The following is a 23999-nucleotide window of genomic DNA, read 5'->3' on the forward strand; positions in this document are numbered from 1 at the left end:
ATAGAGAATAAGTCTCGACTTAGTCTCGATACCCTCTGGTCTTGGTCCAGATGGTCTTGACTACGCTGGCATCAAGTTATTTCATGACACATTTCAGTATCAGATCTGAGATACAACTGGGTATAAGTCCAAGAACAAGGTTTAAGGAACCCTCATGCTCTTATGGGCTACCAGGTTTGTGACAAACTAGGCTTTCCTTGTGCTCTGATTAGACCATAGTCACAGGTTTTAGTAGCATCATCAAGTCAATATCTGTCTGTCAGTCATCTTGTGGAAAAAAGAAAACCAGAAATCGTTCTATCCCATCCCCCAACAGTTCAGAGTTGGAGGGGCGTAATCTCCAGCCATCAGAAACCTTGGACACAGCCAGTACAGACCCACTGATATCTGAAATACGACTAAGGATGATCACTCCATAGTTGAGGGCAAAAATACCCAGAGAATATTTCAGACATGCCAGCTATGACATTGATGCATGTTAAATTTCTTGGTGCAACGCACGATAGAACACAAGTGAGGTTTTGCTCTTCCGTCAGCTTCCTGTTTTTATGAAAGTCCAGCAGTAGCTAAAAAAGAGCCTTAATAAAAACTGGCAGAAATATATAATATATTTTCACCCTTAGTAGTTTCACCTGTGTGCAGTTTCATTGGTTGTTGAGATAACCAAGCCGTCGGCAGAGTATCTCAAATATCTCAGCAACACAGAGAAGTATGGTGATCACTGTGAAGGTGTACATGGCACTGAGGAAGATGGTTTTTTCAAAGTGTTCTGGCACCATGCACTTAGTCACATTAAATGCCTTTTCCAATGCACTGGCATCACACATGTACAGCGGGTGGACCTGAGGGACAAAAAGAGAAACATGAGGTGGTAATAATATCATGATCGTCTGAGCTTCCAATCCATACCGTTTCTCTGATCGCACTGCACAATTTTGCTGGGCACTATTCTCAGTGTTGTTATTGAGTGATACTCTAGTTGGGTCTTACCAAGTACTTGCTATCTTTACAGCCTTACAGGGCATGACCAACAACTCCACTTGTTTGTGTTGTAATATTTGTGTCTCACGGCAGTTTGTAAAATAGTCATGAAATCTATCGATTTCAGTACATGGATGCCAATTTTAAAAGTTTTATTACTGTACACTGTTACACAACAAATCAAAAGTAAAGTTATGGCAATAAAACCCCTTTGTTAGGTTTAGGAAAATTGTGATGAGATGCAAGAAATAACCATTGTACAGTTAGTTTAGATAACAAAACAAATGTTGGGTCCAGGCAACAAACACCTCTTAGTACGTTTTGGAAAATGGCCACAAAGTGTCACTTATCAACAACACTTTGGGCCCTAGTTTCGTGGCGCAGCGCAGGGCGGCGCAGGGTGGCGGAGCCGGCGTATTGCAAGTTTCAACCCACTGCAGCCTTGCAGTTTGGTGCATAGCCTGCGCCAAGATGGGTGTGGCGGCGCAGCAGGGGGAGGCGTCACAGATTCAGCTTGGCGTAGCGGAAGTTTCGTGGCAAAAAGCCTCGCCGAGACTTCGCTGAAAGCCCGCCAGCTCCAACCTGGTCTACTCTCGGCGCAAGGCGTAAATAAAGTCCATTCATTCAAGGCGAATCACAGCTGGTGGAGTGGAAGTTTGGCTGACGGCGCGCAGTGCGCACACGTCACCGAGACCTCATAGGCAGGTTTCCACAGTTCCAGGCAGATTTAAATGCAATAAATAATCACAACATACACTATTTAATGCAACTAATTGAATCAACACGTGAATTTATATCTATATAGATTGTCCCGTCACATCTGACGTCCAGATCAAAGGCGGATTGCACGCGTAACGGAAACTCAGCCTCTCGGACCAAAACATCTCCCTCTCTCTCTCCTGTTTTTTATAATATCGGCATTGTTATTATTATGATACGCGCGCACAGCGCGTGATGCGCGTGGTGGGAGCGCCGGCGCTGCTTCTGTCATCGGGTTGTCAAGTGACGGATCTTGCACTGAACCTCCCCTAACGCATTAAAGGAGAGGAGAGGAGCTCATTTGATTGGTGAAGATCTGAATCGGCTGTGTTTATCCCAGTCCACGCCTCGTCTCCTCCTCGTCTCATGCCTTCTTCTCCTCCCTCTTTCCCACTTGTGCGGGTGGGCGAGACGGGAGGTGTGCCTGCGCGAGCCTGCGCGGTGCACGAAACTGGCAAAGTCCAGGCGGACACACCCCGTCGGCGCAGCGCAGGTGCGCTGAAAGCTGACTGCGCCTGGTCTACGAAACTAGGGCCCTTTATGTCAAACGCTGGTCTCATTGAAAGTCCTGTGTTGTTGGACCCATCCACCTCATCACCCCCCACCACCACCTCTAAGTAGTCTTTCTCAATATGTAATACTCGCTACTAGCTCTGGACGTTGCATAGTCACATGGATGTGTTTCATTTGTGTCACCCCCATGATAAATGCTCCTAATTGGCTTTCCACCGACATTGTTTTCATGCTGAGCGACACAAGAAAAATAAAAGTACAATTCCTTCCCCTGTACACAAAACCAATCAATTGCGTTTCGTGACTATTTCATGCTGTGAGACTGGGTGGGATATGGGGTATTGGGCAGGGTATGTTCCAGGACCCATCTTGCTGGCAGAATAATGATGTCAAAGATCAGACTGATTCCACATCAGTAGCTGGCATCGTCTGTCACCAGTCAGGGTGGATGCATGAAGGACCCTACCAACAGCACTGTTCAATCCACATCTTTGATTGACCACATTAAAGATTCTACTTCTTGTTATTTGCTGGCAGGAGCAGAGCCCCGTGGTCATCCTCTGCGGACCTGATTGATTGGGTGTTTATTCAACCATTTTTAAACACTGTATTGGCGCAACTTTGAAAAGATTGGACATTGGAAAATAAAGTACTTCCTACATTTTGGCAAACACACTGATTGAGGTTTCTCCAAAAGGGTGGCTTTCAAATTAAAAAATTTTGAGGATCTTGATGATGGTTGTCCCTTTCATTTATTTCAAAGTATTCCAGGTATGATTCATTGGGATGGGGACCTTTGGCAACTTGGATGAGTGAGAAGGATTACATCTCCTGGCTGGCCAGGGAGTGCTTTGGTACCCATCAGAAGGAACTTAAAGAATGTCCAGGGGCACGCCTTTTATTGCCATGACCATGATTGGCAACTTAAAAATGGATGTATAACTGTGACATGGACAAGAACTCTTATGTTCATCAAGTTTTAAATTTACAGACCTGGAAGCCAAAGAGGTGGCTTTGTAGCCAGAAGGCGATGACTTCCAGAATAATGCGTAGAAGAACAGAAATTATGTAGAACACGGTGTAGATTGGTCGTTCAAGGATCTCCTCCTGGTCGATGTTCTTACAGGCTGCGTAGAGGTGAAAGACCGCTCCAGGAACTAGCACTGTTACTAGTTGTAACGCCCAAAATACCTGTAGATGGCAAAAAGACAGGTGTGAGAAAAGCCAGTAGAAGGAGACAATTAAATATGAAATCATGAAAGTGGGGAGTATGGTAAAAAGTTATGGGGTTGGAGAGATAAAAGGAAGGAGAAGAGCTTGAGCAGGGGGTGATGGAACAAGAAAGAATATTTGTACATTCATTTTTCATCACTTGACACATTGGTTTTAAATTTGCCATCAAGATGTTGCAGGTAAATACAACTAAGCATTTGTCTCTTTGGAAACTGAGGCTGGCAGGAACCCAGTCGAGTTCAATGATCGTTGAAGTGTTTCACTATTCCCAAATTACATTTTCTACCAATAAGGAGAAACTGTCGTGATGGTCAGAGCCTGTGGCTGATCTGATTGCAAATGTTTTAGTTTGACTGGACATGTCTGAGTTTGTCCCTCAGGTAGAACTGCTTGGACCACAGCAGGAAAGATGTCCACTCTTACATAACAGTGATGCTCCTTTGTGGTGATCTTTTCCCATCTTAAAACTCAACATCCAACAAAATCCCATCCCATGCAATCCAATACACTTTATTTATATTGCACATTTTTTAACAAAAAAAAAACAAAAACAAGTATGCTGCCAACTCCATCCAGAAAGAGACAAAAAACTCCTGCCATGGTGAGCAATTCTCCATCATCGAAAGGCAACGAAATATACGAGGCAAGTTACTACCAGTTGATTGATCTGATTTTTTTTTTCAGCATGTCCTTGTGAAAAATAGTATACTTGGTGGCCACTTATGGATATTGCAACATATGCGTCCACAGATACATCTAAGTGCATCTCTCTCATCAACCTTTTTTGGTGGGTGATTTCATATGTTGTTGTTTTTTTAAATATTACCCTATAAAGAGGCTATGTCCAACCGCTTCCAGTGGACCAGCATGTGACCTTATTTCATAAAAAATATTGGTAGGTAAGGTAGTCGATGGCAGGAAAAAAATGTTGAAACATAATGTGTCAATTTAAAAGACAGATGAACATTTTGTAGTATAACTGTGGAATATGTGTGTGTGTGTGTGTGTGTGTAAATATTATATATATATATATATATATATATATAAATAAACCACTGCTCAAAAAAATAAAGGGAACACCTAAACACCACATGCTAGTTCTCAATGAATAACATATTCCAGTTGGAAATCTTTATTCATTACAAAGTGCAATGCGTTGACAACAAAACATAAGGATGATTAATGAAATAAAAATCCTCATCTTATGGAGGTCTCGATTCAGAATCATACCGAAAAACAAAAGTGGAAAAACAGATCGCAATGATCCTCAGTAGTGCGTGTGGCCTCCACAAAGTGTTGTTTTGGTTAACGAAAATTACGACGAAATATCTTCGTCAACGAACGTGAGGAAAACGAGACGAGACGAAAATGCTGGTCATGTGACGATAACGCTAATTAAATATATAATGCAATATTGTAGACGAATAAAAACGAGATTAATGTGGTTTACAAAATAAAAACTATGCTAAAATGTGTCTTCGTTGACCTAAACCTAGACCTAGACAAGACAAAATGTTATAACGTTGTTTCGTCTCGTTTAGTCGCGTTATCAGTAGGCTCGTTCGAGGTGAACTGCTCCTCGCCTGGAAAGCAGATGAGATGGAGCAGCAGGAGGCGGAGCCTAAAAGCTGCGCTCCAGTCGGACAGTTTCCATCAGCCCTCGAAGATTTGACAGGAAGTCATAGAAAAAGTTACATCCTGTTAGACGCGATCTGTAGGCTATTTGTAGTTTGCGAACACATTCGCATTTATTTATATTTGTTCATAAATATCTGTGGAAATCAGAATCAGAATACTTAAGTAATCCCTCGGGAAGTTATACAGCTGCAGTTATAAGAGAAAGAGAAGAAAGAGAGTCAAATAAGTATAAAAATATAAAGTATAAAATAATGCCAATAAATATTAGTAATATTTTAGCATAGGCCAATTTTGCCATTATTTTTTGACAGTTATACTGTATTTAATGTGTATCTGGGTAGTGTTGCTTTCGTTAATGAAAATGACTAAATATTGTTAACGAACCTTTATCCTTTATATGAGGAAAACGAGACGAGACACGAAAATGCTGGTCATGTAACATATTTGGTTGGTAAAATAATATGTTAAATATAAACTCAAATCAGAGCATCTTCTGTGTCTGGAATGGATGAATTCTTGAGTCTAAAAGGTAACAATAATATAATAATAAGAACCTTGTTTGAATTGTGAAATGGGTTTGGCTAAATACAATCTTTGACTAAAAATAGATTAGAATGTCATCAATTTTTGTCGACTAAAACTGGACTAAAATAGTCACGGACAATTCTGACTAAAGTCAGACTAAAATGCTCAGACTTTTAGTCAACTGAAACTTGACTAGACTAAAAATAGAATGAACATGACTAAAACTAAAACAGGGAACCATAAACAACACTACCTCCACGTGCCTGTATGCACTCCCTACAATGCCTGGTGCGTTGCTCCTGATGAGACGACGGATGGTCTCCTGAGGGATCTCCTCCCACACCTGGACCAGAGCAGCAGTCAACACCTGGACAGTCTGTGGTGCGACATGGCGTTGGGGGATGGAACGAGAGACGATGTCCCACATGTGCTCAATAGGATTCAGGTCTCAGGAACGGGCAGGCCAGTCCATAACATCAATGCCTTCATCATGCAGGAACTGCTGACACACTCCAGCCACATGAGGCCTAGCATTGTCATGCATTAGAAGGAGCCTAGGGCCCACTGCACCAGCATATGGTCTTACAATGGGTCTGAGGATCTCATCCCGGTACCTAATGGCAGTCAGGGTACCTCCGGCAAGCACATGGAGGGCTGTGCGACCTTCCAAAGAAATGCTTCCCCAGACCATCACTGACCCACCACCAAACCGGTCATGCTGGAGGAAGTTGCAGGCAGCAGAACGTTCTCCGCGGCGTCGCCAGACCCTGTCGCGTCGATCACATGTGCTCAGGGTGAACATGCTCTCATCCGTGAAGAGCACAGGGTGCCAATGGCGAATCTGCCCATCTCTGTGATCTGTAGCAAATGCCAATCACATTGCACGGTGTTGCACAGGCCCTATTTGTGGACGTCGGGCCCTCAAACCACTCTCATGGAGTCGATTTCGGATCATTTGAGTTGAAACTTGAACATCAGTGGCCTGCTGGAGGTCATTTTGTAGGGCTCTGGCAGTGCTCCTTCTGCTCCTCCGTGCACAAAGGAGCAGATATCGGTCCTGCTGTTGGGTTGTTGTCCTTCTTCGGCCCCCTCCACGTCTCCTTGTGTACTGGCCTGTCTCCTGGAATCTCCTCCATGCTCTTGACACTGTGCTGGGGGACACAGCAAACCTTCTTGCCACAGTGTGCCATCCTGGATGAGTTGCACTAACTGGGAAACTTCTGTGGGTTGGAGAAACCGCCTCATGCTACCTCTAGTGGTGCAAACACAGCCAAAATTCAAAAGAGAAAAAAATCTGCCAGAAAGGCAGAGAACAGAGAAATCGTCTGTGGTCACCACCTGCAGAACCATTCCTTTCTAAGGATGTCTTGCTAATTGCCACTCGTTTCCACCTGTGGTCTGTTCCATTTGCACAACAGCAGGTGAAATTGATTCCCAATCAGTGCTGCTTCCTAATTGGACAGGCTGATATCTCAGAAATATGATTGACTTGCATTATGTTGGTTTAGTGTTCCCTTTAATTTTTGAGCAGTAGACCTATAATTCTAAATACTTTCCACCAACAGTGTAGTAAATGTCGTCTCTCTCACAAGCTACGATGTCTGTGTGTTGCGTACCTGGATGTAACATTACTATAACAACAGGTCTCTCTATGTGTTGGGTACCAGGATGTAACGTTACTCACACTAACAACAGGTCTCTCTCCTTCTTTCTCTAAATTTACCTCAGTTCTGTACACCATAAAATATGAGAAGCGTGTTTACTCTAGTTCAGTCTTACCTGAGGTGTTATGGGTCTAAACTGGTTGTAGCAGTACAGGTTGAGTTCTCGGCGATCAGGGTCGCAGCTGAAGTGCAGCGCTTCATTTCCGTAGACAGCGAAGCCAAGAACTCCAAGGAAGAACATCCGCACCGAGCCGAAGAACAAGGTGTGGAACTGGCCAATCACCGTAGGAGGCCTGAGCTGCAACACACACATGCGCACACACACACACACACACACACACACACAATTAACAATGAAGCACACATGCACATAAATGTTGCCGTGGACATCAGACATGTATCAGACATATATGATGTGTACTAAACACACTTTCACTTTTTTATGGCACAAACATGCATAGACACACACACAGACATGTGTGCATACACGCACACACACGCACACAGACAAAGAGAAAATTGCTTTTGTCAGCCACATAAACGCAGCTGCAATCGAGGCTCACTGAGGCCCTGAGCTCAGAAGGCTAAAACAAAAACCCATTGAGAGGAAACATTTCCTGTGTCGTCTCTCTACCTGCTCTGTTCTGACAACCAGCCATGTTTACCAGAAAATAGGCTCATAAAGCAAAGAGCCTGCTGGCTCACAAATGTGCCACGGAGACGGAGGTAAAGGAGATGGATTACAAAGCTTAAAGCAGATCAATGTCCTTTTTGTTTTTGAGCCTCGACGGGGATAATTGTTCCTGTCAAATCATGAAAAGTAACAAGTAGTTCTGGTTTAAAGCAACAGCACTTTGTGATCTACTTACGCATCCTTCATAGAAGTTTTTGATGTAGTTTAAAGACATGGTTTGCCTGTTGATGCCCCCTGTTTAATTCCAGGGTTGCTCTGGGCCCTCATGGCCGATTTGCTGCTGGAACCAGTTAAAGGCCGACAACATGAAGGCTACAAAATCTCCAACTGACCCCTCTCTCTCTCTCTCTATCTCTCTGCCCTGAAAGCCCATGTCAATGCATATTTTTTTGCCTTTTATCCCTCCATCAATTGACTCACTCAGTAGAAAAAGGACAACAGAGACAGAGAGGCCAACAATGGGCGTGGGGGGGGCATGTGGTCCCTCCATTATAATCCCTATAGAACTATGTCAGCGAAAAAACAAACATAATGGAGAGAGAGGGGGGGGGGGGGGGGAGAGAGAGAGAGAGAAAGGCCAAACATGCAACAAAAACACAATGCAAACCAGTTGGGTAAAGGAGCTCAACTAAACTTTCATTTTTTATCGTGTTAAATTATTGTAAAGATTTTGAGCTTAATTTTTAAGATTTAAAAAAAAAACTGTATTCTCATAAATTCTCCATTTAAAATATGAAAAAAGAAATAAATTCTGCTCATGTTGACACCTTTTCGTTTTTTTTTTACTAAATACCAAAAAGTAAAGTCATAAACAAAATGACAACACACCCTGCACCGCAAATACTTCTGGAAAAACATTGACGGAGCTGCCGGTCCCAAATACAGTCCCTTTGACAAGCTATAAGCCACCGACACAGAAAGAAACCCAAATCAAAATTCAAATCCCAAAAGCCCAAACTGGACAGAAAGTGAAATAAAATGGAAGTCCACGCACCAACCGTAATCCTGGCGGTGTGTTGTTCATCCCCCCTCTTTTTTCCACTCAGGGAGCCCAAACTCATGCCAGCCAGTTGCGGGACCTTGCAGGTCAAAGAGCAGAGTCAAGCCAGACAGAATCAACACCGCCTACTTCCGGTCGCAGCTTTCAAAATAACTGCAGACGCTCGAAAATAATTGTCGCCTGAAAATAGGACATGAGGCAAAGAGTAAATTATCACTGTTCAACTTCACATTTTATAAAACAACTTATTGAATAATTAATATAACAAAACAGGATGCTTGAGAAAATGAAAAGCGACTGACAAGGTCTCGCCTTATTATTTTGAAGGTGTAACCCTACACTTCTGGTGTAACTCGTACGAACCGTGTCACGCTTCACACGACTCTGGCAGCCAACCTGTGTAGGCTCACGCCGGCTGTGCGTCCTACCAGCCGAATAATCAACGCTGTGCGGAAAAGCGCAGCCTTGGTGGTGATGGCGTCATAACCACAGCATGACTGACAGATCTGGTCAGTTGATAACTGAATGTTTCGCTGCTAGGACGCAACGGAAAACATAGCTCTCAATGTGTTTAATTCTATGTGTTGTTATTAACGACTGGAACGCTCCTGATGTGACTTTCTGCAGGATGTTTGCTTATACAAATCACGTAAATCCATGTTTCTTTAAACCTTTGTCTTATTATAATCATTTCCATATCATAACATTCTTCAGTATTTTATCTCAATATTGACCTTTTGATGACGTTTTCAGTCAAACAGTTCCAATATTATTTATTTAAATATATCTATTAAAGTGAACACATTTGATTTAAAAATGCTTTATTTCCCACACTGTAAATTTGAACTAGTTCAGTTTACTTAAAAAAAGTCGGGAAACCGATTGCCTCATTTTTTTTAAAGTAAACTTCCAAGACAAATTAAAGTTAAACTAATAAACAACTAAAAGTTAGGTAACTCTTAGATTTCAAGTAGAATTACTGAATGACTGCTAGTAAGTTTACTCTTAGATTTCAAGTAAGATTACTGAATGGCTGCAAGTAGAGCTGTACGATATTACGATATATATCGTAGTACGATATAAAAATGTCTACCGTAGGATATAACCCTCTGTCGTTTATATCGTAATTTTAACGTGTAGGCTACTTGTTTAGCACTGTTGCTACACGCATTTCCACTGCATGCGTCTCCGCTGCGTTGCGTCTCCGCCACGCCAGCGGAGCAGATACGTTTCACTTTAGTCTATGGTTCAATCCCCACCAGGTCCGCTGCGCTGCGTGTCCGCTGCGTCTCAGCTCCGGCAGTCCGCAGCTCTCCGCAACAAATACGGACTTCTATTTCTGGCGGATGCCGGACCACGGCGCAGCAATTCAGCACAGGGCAAATATAGCGAAACAGGAAGTTCGGTACAAACTCAACAATAAAACTTTTCAAAATAAAACACTTGTGTTAATAAAACCACTTGACTACGTCAAAGTCTTGTACTCCTTCCTTGGGAACACTGACCTTTGTATCGCTTGGTTGCTGTGTTAACACATATCTTTAACTGCAGCGCGCGATTACGTATTTATCGCGAACGACGGACTGTGCCGTGGCGGACTCAAACGCATCCTGTGGGGATTGGCGGACGGCGGACCGAAGCCGGATCGGAGACGCACCGCAGCGGAGACGCATGCAGTGGAAATTGGGCATTGTTAATGTACACTACGGTTGTGATTTAATACGCCGTGTAAAGCACAACTCAATGTCGGAATGACCGTTGGATATCCAAATTTTGAGTTCAAAACAATTTCAAAACAAGGTCCAGCTGCGAGGCCTACTGGCTGTCCTAACCTGAACAAGATATTTATTTTTTTATATTTACATAAAAGCTTGTAATAGTTTTCGTTGCAAAAAGTCACGAATAAAAGGAAAGAAGAAAGTGCCATTCATTTGCCTTTCATTCACATGGTTATCAAAAATAGTGCTGAGATGTGATTGATTGATTTATTTATATATATATATATATATATATATATATATATATATAATTCTAAGAAAAAATAGTATATCGGGATATATATCGTTATCGGGATATAAAATTAGCTATATCGGGATATAAAATTTGGTCCATATCGCACAGCACTAGCTGCAAGTAAGTTTACTCTTAGACCTTCATTTATCTTACTAAAGACAAGCTGTGGTTACTTGGATAAAGTGAGGCAATCAGTTTCCCAACTTTTTTTAAGTAAACTGAATATGTTAGAATATGTAGCCACAATTAGCTTCAACTTTCAGTGGGTAAGCAGTCACAAAGTACAACCTTGAACTTTGACAAGAGTCTATTAACAAACCCATATGCGTGAACAGATATGTGAACAACCTGTGAATTGCTGTAGCCAGTACAATACATCAGGATGAAAGTCTGATCACAGTAATAAAAAAAATTCAAAGAAATAATAACTGTCTCTCAACGTATCTGATAAAACAGCGGGGTAGATAAAACATACAAATAGTTTGTTTTCTTTACCCTAGCTCCGTATACAAAAAGGATCAAATGCAGGTACCGCAGGGCTGCCAACTCTCACGCATTGGCCGTGAGACACACAAATTTGATTGGCTTCACATGCTCTCACGCCACACCCCCGATTTCTCATGCTGAAGTTTCCATACAGCAACAAATCAAATCTATTGTGTTATCTGTTATCTAGGGTCGAGAGCATCGAGGTAACATTATAAGTGTTTGTCACCACACCTAAGCCGAAAGAAAAAAACACAAGGCTCTCCTGTGTTATAGTGTAATTAACGGGCACACCACTTCATCCAGGGTCTCTCCTCTCTGTCTGTTTCACTGAGGGGCAGGGCTGATCACATACACACACACAGACTTTTATTATGCAGAACTGTTCTCTGAATTTTGTCAACATAATGACTTGACTCACAAGAATCCGTGTGATGAGCAGCTACAAACAGAATCTCACATCAGAAATGTTCAGAAATGAACTGATTCACAACTGAAAGTTAGATAGCGGCGAGTGGATCCACAGATGCGCTGACTTTAGATGCGGTAAAATTCAGGGGGGTCCAAAGTTATTATTTGAAAAAGTGGGTGGTATATTGTGACTCCTCCTTAAATTATTGCACATACACTTACATATTTTATGCACATTTGACTCTGAATGACAAGGGATTAGAATTAGAACTACTAGACTGTTTCTTCAATACATTTCTGATATTTTCTTATTTCTTTCTTTAATTTTTAGTCATCAACCACATGATTAGACATTTGATGGAAAGAATGCTCTTTAATCTTATAACAAAGAATTAAGAAAAAAATAAAACGGAAACACGGAACTTCTGGAAAAAAGGAAGACGGATTTCATAGTTCATAGTTATCTAACAGTGGCCGTGATGGATTAGTTAAGCTTTCAGAGCCAGCGAGGGGTGGAGCTCGGATCTCACCCCGTATAGTCTACTCTTAAGTCAGAAACTTCTGTCTATGGTCAGAATGAGAGAGAAATCACAGCTCTTAAGGACTGTGAGCTGGGAAGAGAAGCTAGACACAAGAAATCTTTTACATTTTAAAATAACATTAAATTTTGTCTGGGGAAAGGAAGGAAGCTGCTTTGTCTCTTGTTGGTAAGTCAGAAACTAATTGTAGATTTGGGTTTAGGCATTGTGTGAGTAAAGCTAGTTGTAACATTTAGTCTTGTGTTGATAGCTTGTTGTTGAAATCCTAGTGAAACTGTCAATGCTAAGTGAGTAATCAACTAAGTTTGAGCCAGCTCAGCTGTAGTGAATAGACTTGATTGGAGGGAGGGGTCACACTCAGTACTTGCGGTAAACTGAGCACTTAAAAGGCTGTCACTACAGCATCAGCTGCAGCGTCTGGCCATCAGAACGAAGACAGCTGAACAAAGACAAGGGAGTCTATCTGTGGGAGTCAAGACAGCTGAACAAAGACAAGGGAGTCTATCTGTGGGAGTCAAGACAGCTGAACAAAGACAAGGGAGTCTATCTGTGGGAGTCCATCGAGGACGTCCATTGAGGTAGGTATAACATCTCACCCCCCCCCCCCCCCCCCCCCCCTCGCAGCCATGTGTCTTATCCCAGTCAGGACATCACACTGGAGAAGATTTCACCGGAGACCCTTCACTCGAGGCTGTAACCCATCCAATCTCTGCTACCCACCATTCTCCACCGGTAAGGAACTTGAAGTACTAGGGGGGCTGTGGAACTGCCAGTCTGCAGTCAAGAAGGCGGACACCATTTCAGCCTATGCGTCCCTGCAGTCTCTCCACTTCCTGGCCCTCACAGAGACCTGGATCACCCCAGAAAACACTGCCACTCCAGCTTCCCTTTCAACTGCCTACTCGTTTTCACACTCCCCAAGACGAACAGGGCAAGGAGGAGGAACTGGGCTCCTCATCTCACCCAGATGGTCCTACCAGGTCCTTCCTCTGGACCACCTACCCCGATCTACACTTGAATTCCACGCCGTCTCTGTCACCCTTCCTTTCAAACTCAACATCATAGTGATCTATCGCCCACCCGGTCCTCTCTGTGACTTTTTGGATGAGATGGATGCCCTCCTGAGCTGCTCCCCTGATGATGGCACACCACTCGTCGTCCTCGGTGACTTCAACATCCACTCGGGAAAGCTGCACTCATCTGAATTCATCGACTTCTTTTCCGCATTTGACCTTACACTCTCCCCCTCTCCACCAACTCACCGTGCCGGGAACCAACTTGACCTTGTCTTCACAAGATCCTGTGGCATCTCGGCACTCTCTGTTACCCCGCTCACCGTGTCCGACCACCACTTTGTGACTTTCTCCCTCCCCATGGAGCCCACCACATCCCTCCCCTCTACGCCTGGAATTGTCACCAGCCGCCGCAACCTGAAATCCCTCACTCCCTCCGATCTCTCCTCAACTGTTATCTCCTCACTACCATCCTCAGAACAGTTCTCCTTAATGCCTACTGAGGAAGCCTCCTCCATCCTGATGTCCTCACTCTCCTCTTCTTTGGACACTCTCTGTCCCCCAATCTCACAACCTGCGCGATCATCTCCCTCCCCTCCCTGGCTGTCTGAACCTCTGCGAACCAACAGATCATTGTTGCGAGCGTCAGAGAGAAAATGGAAGAAATCGGGCCAGCACGAGGACCTTACTCACTACCACCGCCTCCTCTCTGACTTCACCTCAACTGTTTCGGCAGCTAAATCTGCCTTCTACCTGGCAAAGATCAACTCTTCTGCCTCCAACCCCAGGAAACTCTTCTCCGTGTTCTCCTCCCTCCTCACCCCTCCTACCCCTCCCCCCCTTCCTTCCTTACTGCCGATGACTTTGCTACTTACTTTACCAAGAAAGTAAATTACATCAGCTCCTCATTCACGCCTATTCCCTCCCAGAAGACATCTCCCCCAACTCTCAACTCGGAGGGTCTTACCAGCTTTACCCCCCTCACCCCTGAATACGTTCACGCACTTGTTACATCTAACCGTGCCACCACCTGCTCCCTCGACCCGATTCCCTCCTCTCTTCTCCAAGACATCTCACACGACATCTTGCCATTCCTCACCACCCTGATCAACTCCTCCCTCACCTCAGGTGTCATTCCAGCGGATTTTAAGACGGCTACCGTGAAGCCTCTCCTTAAAAAACCCACCCTAGACGCTACTGACATCCAAAGCTACAGACCTGTATCTCTTCTTTCATTCCTCTCTAAAACCTTGGAACGTGCCGCCTACAACCAACTGTCATCCTATCTCTCGCTGAACAACCTCCTAGACCCTAATCAATCAAGATTCAGGACTGCTCACTCCACTGAGACGGCCCTCCTCACAGTGACCGAGTCCCTGCGAGACGCCAGAGCCTCGTCCCACTCCTCCGTTCTCGTTCTCCTTGACCTATCTGCTGCATTCGACACAGTCAACCACCAAATCCTCCTCTCCACTCTGGCTGAACTTGGCATAACTGACTCTGCTCTCACCTGGTTTACATCATACCTGACAAATCGCACCTTTCAGGTCACATGGAATGGCTCTATGTCCAAACCCTGTTCTCTGGACACGGGTGTCCCTCAAGGCTCAGTATTAGGACCGCTTCTGTTCTCACTATACACCAGATCACTAGGTTCTGTTATCACATCGCATGGATTCTCCTACCATTGCTACGGAGATGACACCCAGCTGTTCCTCTCTTTTCCCCCGTCCTCTGACACTCACATTGCAACTCGCATCTCGGACTGTCTGGCTGACATCTCTGTCTGGACAACTGCATATCACCTCAAGCTTAACCTGAATAAAACCGAACTCCTCTTCATCCCAGGGAAAGACTGCCCTCGCATGGACCTGTCGGTCACTGTCGAGGGCATCACAGTATTGCCGTCGTCAACTGCGAGGAACCTGGGTGTAACCTCGATGACCAACTATCCTGCACCCCCAACATCACTGCTGTGGCCCGATCCTGCAGATTTGCCCTCTACAACATCCGCAGGATTCGGACCCTCCTCACAAAGTATGCAACGCAACTCTTGGTCCAAGCACTGGTCATCTCCCGCCTTGACTACTGCAACTCTCTCCTGGCCGGACTCCCGGCCTCTGCGATTAAACCATTGCAGCGTATCCAGAACGCTGCAGCACGCCTTATCTTCAATCTACCCAAATTCTCCCATGTGACCCCCCTCCTCCGTGACCTCCACTGGCTTCCTGTTGCAGCACGCATCCAATTCAAGACGATGACACTGGCCTTCAGGGCCATCAATGGAACAGCACCCATCTACCTTCAAACACTGGTCAAACCTCATGCCCCAAAGCAAGCACTTCGCTCCTCTACTTCAGCTGGCCGGCTGGTACCACCATCGCTGAAATCAAACAAATGTCGCTCAGCAAAGTCCAGACTCTTCTCTGTTCTGGCGCCTCAGTGGTGGAACGAACTCCCGACTAATGTCAGGACAGCAGAGTCATTTGCCATCTTCCGAAAAAGGCTCAAGACTCACCTGTTCAGACTTCACCTTGACTAGCATGACCAACTAACACCCCCACCCAAAAAAAAAAAAAAACCTATAGCACTCTGATAGTGGCACTGTTGCTCTTGAAGTACTAGTTTACTCAGATGAGGACCTAACACTTGTTCTATTTTTAGCTCTTACTTTATCGGCAATGATACGTTGTGGTTTCCTTGTTTCCTTCTTTTGACAAATGTACTTATTGTAAGTCGCTTTGGACAAAAGTGTCTGCTAAATGACCTAAATGTAAATGTAAATTTGTATTCAAATGTTTCGTATGTTTAGTATTTGATTACTTTAATTTTTATACAGAGTCCAAAAGTAAACGTGTACAAAATGAGCCATGTTGTGTCTTGTATCTTACTGTTGGGTCAATTGGTTCTATTTATACACTCTGAGTTAGGCTAATACATTGAGAACCACGGATAAATGGTATTTAAACATTTTTTTGCTGTATGGTAATGATGCTGAATGGGTCAAACAAAAAATTGCCGTGTATGCGGCAACATTTTGGTTGGCCCCCATAATCTCACTCCAAGGTTTGTTGAAAAGTTGTCAGCCCTGTACTGTTAGACTAGAAGTTTCAATGCAATAGTACTGGGTTACTTCAGTTGATACCTTAAAAAAAAGGTATTGAGTACCGATGAATACTAATGAATAGGGTTGTTCAGTATACCAGTACTAATTTGGTACCGGGGTACTGAGGCATTTAAAACAGTACTATATTGCATTTGGAAGGGACCGCCGCAACAGCGTGGCAACCTCGCCACGTGACGTCACCGCGTTTTAACTACAGCTGAGGGGACGAGGAGTAAGCCGGAGCTCGGGGAGATAAAAAAGAAAAAGCAAGCAAGCCGGAGGAAACAGCTAGCAAGTGAGCGAGCAGCGTGGACTGGAGCAACAAACAAAGCAGGAGGAAAGCTTGGAGAGAGCAGAGACTTTGGAGAGGGAGAGAGAGAGAGAGAGAGAGAGAGAGAGAGAGGAGCACGGAGAGAATGTCTGCTGCAACTGTCACCACGCCGCAACTTGTGGACAAACCAGGGGCGTGAAGTGCGATATGGCCGTACTTTGGCTTAAAAACAAATAAGCAAGGCGAGGTAATTAACTCCGATGCACCACTGTGTAAATGGTGTTTTAAAACATGCATGGCTAACGGTGTAAACACCTCCAACTTAGACAAACACCTAAAGGACAAGCACCCAGACCTGCACACTGAACTCAGAGAACGACAGGAAATTTACTCATGAAAAAAAGCCACATTCAGTGCTAAAAGCAAGCGCCACCACCCTTCACTCTTAACAAAAGTAGCTCTGAAAAAAAAAAAAAATAGAGCTGGTTTATTTATGTTGTATTTATATTATATTATTATATTTATATTTTCACAGTGATTTTTAAACTTTTTGCAATACATGTAGACATGCTGATTTATAATGAATCTGAAGTGGTCCCTTATTTTATTTTTTTTCCAGAGCTGTAAAATGCATACATGCATTATTTTAAAATTGTATGCATTAGAAAAGCTTGTCTTTGTGGTATTTTATTTTATTTACTGATTAATATGTTATTGTTCTAATATTTTCTATTAAAATAAAGTCAGTAATGACATTTTTTGCGTTCTCTTTTTATTTGAAAAAGTATCAAAGTATCGAAAAGTATTGAAATACATGTTGGTACCGGTACCAAAATGTTGGTATCGTGACAACACTACTAACTAAACACAAAAAAACGACACAAAAACTTCAAGAAGACGATATAAAAACTTCAGTTCAGTCCTATGTAGTGCCTCACAACATTGGAGCGGCAATGTTATTCTTCAATTTAAAGTAGTGCATTTGTTTGCAACAGCAGGTAGCACAATCACATTCCACTTATTTGGCATGAACAATCCAAGTCAGAAGCAGGTTTTTCAGTGTTTGTAGTTTGGGTTTCAGAGACTTGTCTCCTAATGAAGCAAACACCCTCTGAATAAATTCAAAGGTGTTCTGCATGGCCTTTGGGTAGTCCACATTCAGAGCATAGATCAAACCAAATAGGACACATACAGCTTTTGGCAGATCTGACAGACCATTGACGACAACCTGTCCCTCCAGAATGATGGCTTTTTCACCTTCCAAGTGTAAGGAGTTTGGATTCAGGCCTGGTTCGTCTTCAGGGATTACAGAGAGCACGACAACTGCAAACTGGCTGATATCTGAATTTACATCATCAGCCTAAGAAAAGAAAAAGGAAAACAATCTGTTATATATCCTTCATGCACAAGGTTGGAGTGACCATAAATGTGCTTTGGCCTCCAACATTTATTAGCACAACACCCTTGAATCACAGGTAAAGCAGTGTTACTGAAATAAGTTGGCTCATAACATGGCTCATCTACATGCATGCTAACAGCTTAGAACCCACTCATGGCATTAACTAAATTATACCAACATAGGTTAATGATTAAAAGCAACCATTACCCAGCAGATTGTTTGACTATGGGTAGTGTTGTGCACTATGGGCAGTGTTGTGCAAGTTCACACTTTTCATGAACTAGTTCAAAGTTCAGTTCACACATGTTCAAAGTGAACTGTTCACGTTCATAGTTCACCATTTCAATTCTGAACTAGTTGAAAGTTCAGTTCTTTTTTTTTTCGGCGTCTGGTGTATTTTGTGCGAGCCGCGAGCAATCGCATCAATTCTGGCAGGAAGTCACACAAAGAAACACGAGACAATCCGGTCAATTTTCAAAATAAAATCAAATTGCGATTGACAAATGCAATCATATTTGTGTATCTAAACAGAGTAGAGAGATGAAAACAAACACACACACACACACACACACACGGTATATCTACACTACTGTCTACTACCATACACACTCTCTCTGTCCCTGTGTGTGTCTCAGAGAGAGAGGCAACGGATAAATAAAAGAAGTGTACAAACTTCTTGGTTACAGAAACATGGCGTATTCATTTTATGAGGTTATTTACTTGCCCATGATAAAAAAAAATAGCTCTGAATGAACAACAGCTGAGCAGAATCGCTTGTCGACCGTCGCGGAGAAATACGCGTCTGGTCTGAACAGGGGGGCAGCAGATCGCTTTGGCGGCCGGTGTGAACCCGAGATGTGGAAAGGAGCGCTGCGCAAGCCCGGCGTGCGCGCACACAAACTCTATGAAAAAATCCGAGTGATTTGCTGAATTTAGAGAAGAAGAGATACTATGCTGTTTCTAAAGTGCGAGCAGGTCGTGTTACTCGACTCATCAGGAGAAAAAAAAAATCTGTAACGTTTAATCGGACCACAACATTGACATTCGTCGTTCATTTCACACAATCTGAACTAATTCACGTTCAAGTTATTTATTTACAAATGCGTTGCATTCAGTTCAAAGTTCACAGAAAAATGAACTCTATGAACGTGTTCTTTTGAACTCGTTCATGCACAACACTGGGGTTAGGGATGTTCGATAGTATCGGTTCGCCGATATGATGACAAGGTAGCCACAAATTCCCAACATCACCCAGGGGCAAGCGTTACAGTGACAGTGGCGAGAAAAAACTGCCTTAATAGGCATCTATAGATGTGTGGAAGATTTGGACCTGAATCAATGAAAAACACTACTAAATACCCAAATACAATGGTTTTCAGCTATAAAAAACTGCTACTGTAATTGGTTTTGTTTGTTTTCTCTTTAAAAAAGTGTTTTTAAGTCAATAAGCAGTATCAGTACATAGGAATAGGGCTAGGCCATACGACTTCAAATCAATATCGCGTTTTTCTGTAGTGTTTACACTTGACTTTTTGATCATCTCACTGAAGCCAAAACTTGTGTCCAAACAACAAATGTAGTAGGTTGGAAAATGCTACATTTTAGTTTTTATTAAAACAGACACCCGCCTTATTTTTTTTATTAATATCTGAACTAATAGTTAATCTCTACTTGCAGTGTTGACATCAAGTCATACTTGAAAGTGCCAGTAGAGGGCACTCTAGCCCACTGTGGATGCACTAGAGAGAGAAAGTAGGCTATACGGCTCTGCTCATGCACAGCTCAGAATCAAACGAGCACCGACCTGAGCAAGACCTCTATTATTTTCCACAGGTAATTTTAAACTTGTTGATGATTAGCTTGGTTCAGCATGTAATTTAAATACATGATTAACCGTGTTGTAATGTGTTGACATGTATATTGATAACAGAAAATGTATTGTTGTTGCTGTGTTTTCTGGCTAGTTAACGGTGTAGTTGCACAATCTTGTGAAGCGCAAGTGTAAGAGTTGTTACAGAAGGTCCGGGAAAGTGTTATGCTCGCGCTAGAACAGTCTAACTGGAGTATGTGTTTATGAATGTGTTAGGGGTAAAATGTTTCTTCATACAGTTAAATATTTAAGTTATATAAGTTAATTTAACTTATATTCCACATAAACAAGTATTATTTTGAATCCATGTGCATTTATCTTACTACAGAGTCTTTTAAATTGTTCCATCTAAATTTGGTCTTAATACTTATTTACTTTGTGTTACATATGATTTGGAATGAATGTGACTGAAATGTGTGTACCTGTAAATTCAGAATTAAATGAGCACCGACTTGAGCAAGACGTAACATTGGTCCTCTATTATTTTCCACAGAGCATTGTTTTATTGCAAAGCTCTCAAGTCGACACACACATTTCAATCCATTCACACGCTCACACGCCACACCTTGTATTTCTCACGCAGGGATTTGTTTTCCAGGGTAACACCCACCAAGTTGCGCCACGATTTTTTCTACTACTGTCTATGGATTTTTTAAGCAGTACATAATCACTGCCACGCAGCAACTAATCAAATAAAGAAAATAGCTACCGAACAGCCAATTAGAAAATAGCATGGCTGTATCCGGGTAAGATATTCTGCTACAACAAGGTTACATTCTGATTCCATTCCAACGATTCGGACACTCGCTGAAGTAGGCTACAGTAACCGAAGGACGGCTGTCACATTTTCACTCACCACTCACATTTCGCCGAAGTGGCTACAGACTGCTCGACGTGGGAGAAGATCATATCCTCAGTAGTCAGTACAGTAAGTCATCTCATCATTGCTTTCGTTGTTGGGTCATTCCATGCCAACTCAGCCACCCATGACATGACATGACATGACACCTCTCTGATTTTGCTGAAAAGTGGTGAAAATATGCCTTATGTTACCAAACAAAGAAATCCGAAGTTTCAGGTCAATATCTCAAAAGGTTTGCCCGTGGAATCCATTTCAATTTCAAGTACCACACCCCTTTTTGAGAAATTGGAATTTCCCATTTCATTTTTTTGGCGTTTTTGGAGGCCCATAACTTCTGTTCTAATAGTGATAGAAGGCTGAAAATTGGTGTTAGTTCATTGTAGTTTGTACTACACAATTCTGCAGGCTAATCAACATTCCTTACTGTTTGGGTGAGAGGTGGGTCACCAAAGTCAAATTTTTTTTTTTTTTTGACGGCCAAAATTATTTTTCACTTTATGGGTGCCCCTAGCACCACGATTAATGATCATATTTATTTTAAACAGGATTATTTGTTATATTTGGGAACTGAGGATCGAGGTTCATTCTCGCGAGACTTCTCTGACGGTAAGCGCTTTGCGTCATTTCCTGTTTCTCCGTGATAGTCGATACAGGCTGTGTTTTTCTTTTTAGCCTAACTCTGTTAATTTAACGTAGTTTCCCTGTTCAGCGGCTTACTACCGCCAAGTTTAAACTAAGCACACGCTATCCCTGCTTCAGCTGACACATCGCTCACTCTCTGAGTTGCCTCGCTAAATTTGCTATTGTTTACGCGCTATCTCTGCTAGCGCAACAGCTAGCCTAGCGGCTACGATGGCTTCTCTCTTTCCCTGTCCTCCTTCTCTTCTCTCCTGCCCGGTGTGTCTGATGTTTAGCTACTACTCTGCCTCCTTTACTGATAGCGGTACATGTAATAAATGTAGTTCACTTTTTGCTTTGGAGGCGAGGATGAATGATTTGGAAGCGCGGTTCCGCACCAACAATCCTCCGTCGGCTGCCGCTGTAACCAGCCAGCTGACGCTAGCTGTACATGGTGCGGACCGACATAGCGTAGCAGCTAGCCGTCCCTCGGCAAACCCCGAGCAGCCGGGAGGCTGGGTGAATGTCCGAAGGGGGCATAGTTCTAAACCGAAGCCCACGGTTAACCACCATGTTCACGTGTCCAATCGATTTTCCCCACTCAGTGACACACCCGCTGAGAAGCCAACTCTGGTCATTGGTAGCTCCATAGTGAGACACGTGAAAATAGCGACACCAGCGACCATAGTCAAATGTGTCCCAGGGGCCAGAGCGGGCGACATCGAAGCTCAATTGAAACTGCTGGCTAAGGATAAACGTAAATACAGTAAGATTGTTATTCACGTCGGCGTTAATGACACCCGATTACGCCAATCGGAGGTCACTAAAATTAATGTTGGCTCGGTATGTGAATATGCAAAAACGATGTCGGACTCCGTAGTTTTCTCTGGTCCCCTGCCAAACTTTACTAGTGATGACATGTATAGCCGCATGTCATCTTTCCACCGCTGGCTGTCGAGGTGGGGTCCAGATAACGATGTGGGCTTCGTTAATAATTGGCAGCCTTTCTGGGGAAAACCTGGTCTGATCAGGAGAGATGGCATCCACCCCACTTTGGATGGAGCTGCTCTCCTATCTAGAAACATCGCTGATCTCATTGGTAGTCCTAGAACATGACAAACCAGTGTTGAGACCAGGAAGCAGAGTTGCAGTCTTACACACTTCTCTGCGCCTCCTTTAGAGCAGTCACCCACCCAAAACCAAAACCACATAAGAACGGTGTCTGTCCCCCGACCAACCAAATTAATCAGGTCAAACAGAAGAGAGTTTTCACATGAAAACCTAATAAAAATGAGCACTTTCGATGTAGTAAAACAAAATAAGAGAATTAAATGTGGACTCTTAAACATTAGATCTCTCTCATCCAAAGCAGTATTAGTCAACGACTTAATATCAGATAATCATATTGATTTATTCTGCCTGACTGAAACCTGGCTGCGTGATGAAGCTTCGTGCTTAAACGAAGCTAGTCCTCCCAGCCATATTAATACTCATATATCTCGAGGCAGCAGACGTGGAGGAGGAGTTGCAGCCATTTTTGATTCAAGCCTGTCAATCAATCCTAAGCCAAAACTAAACTATAACTCATTTGAGAGTCTGATTCTCAGCCTTTCGCATTCAAACTGGAAAACAATGCAGCCAATACTGTTTGTTATTGTGTATCGTGCTCCTGGTCCATACTCTGAATTCCTATCTGAATTCTCTGAGTTGCTATCAAGTTTAGTCCTTAAATCAGATAAAGTAATCATTGTGGGGGATTTTAATGTCCATGTGGACGTTGTAAATGACAGCCTTAGTGTAGCATTTACTTCCTTAATAGATTCTATTGGCTTCAGTCAGAGTGTACATAAACCGACTCACTGTCATAGCCACACTCTCGACCTCGTCTTATCTTATGGTGTTGAAATCGAAAACTTAATAATCTTTCCTCAAAATTCTTCTTTATCTGACCATTACTTGATAACCTTTGAATTATTGTTGCTGGACTTCACTCCTCTAGGAAAAAGCTACTACTCTCAGTGTCTATCGGATAGAGCAGTAGCTAAGTTTAAGGAAGTAATTCCGCCAGTCTTGAGTTCACTTCCATGTCTTAATGAAACGGAGGACTTTTATGTTAATCTTAGTCCCTCCCAGATCGATTCTCTTATAGATGAATCTGGAAGCCTACTGCGAACGACTCTCGACTCTGTTGCTCCGCTAAAACAGAAAACTATAAAGCATAGGAAGTTAGCTCCCTGGTATAACTCCCAAACTCGTAAATTAAAACAAAAACTGCGTAAACTTGAAACCATCTGGCGCTCCACCAAACTGGAAGAATCCCGCCTAGTTTGGCAGGACTGTCTTAAAACGTATAAGAAGGCTCTCCGTAATGCCAGAGCAGCCTACTACTCATCTTTAATAGAGG

General features: G+C 43.1%; 1 protein-coding gene across 1 annotated transcript; it reads right to left on the reverse strand.

Moving 5' to 3' along the window:
- Positions 1 to 644: 644 nt before the first annotated feature.
- Positions 645 to 8221, reverse strand: gje1a (gap junction protein epsilon 1a; the record flags this gene model as incomplete). The annotated part of the gene is made up of 4 exons (XM_084030356.1): positions 645 to 842; positions 3247 to 3444; positions 7429 to 7611; positions 8183 to 8221. The coding sequence occupies 4 exons, from the start codon at positions 8219 to 8221 to the stop codon at positions 645 to 647; spliced, it is 618 nt and encodes a 205-aa protein (XP_083886482.1).
- Positions 8222 to 23999: the final 15778 nt, after the last annotated feature.

Source organism: Eutrigla gurnardus (assembly GCF_963514095.1).
Source record: "Eutrigla gurnardus genome assembly, chromosome: 16".
Lineage (NCBI taxonomy): Eukaryota > Metazoa > Chordata > Actinopteri > Perciformes > Triglidae > Eutrigla > Eutrigla gurnardus.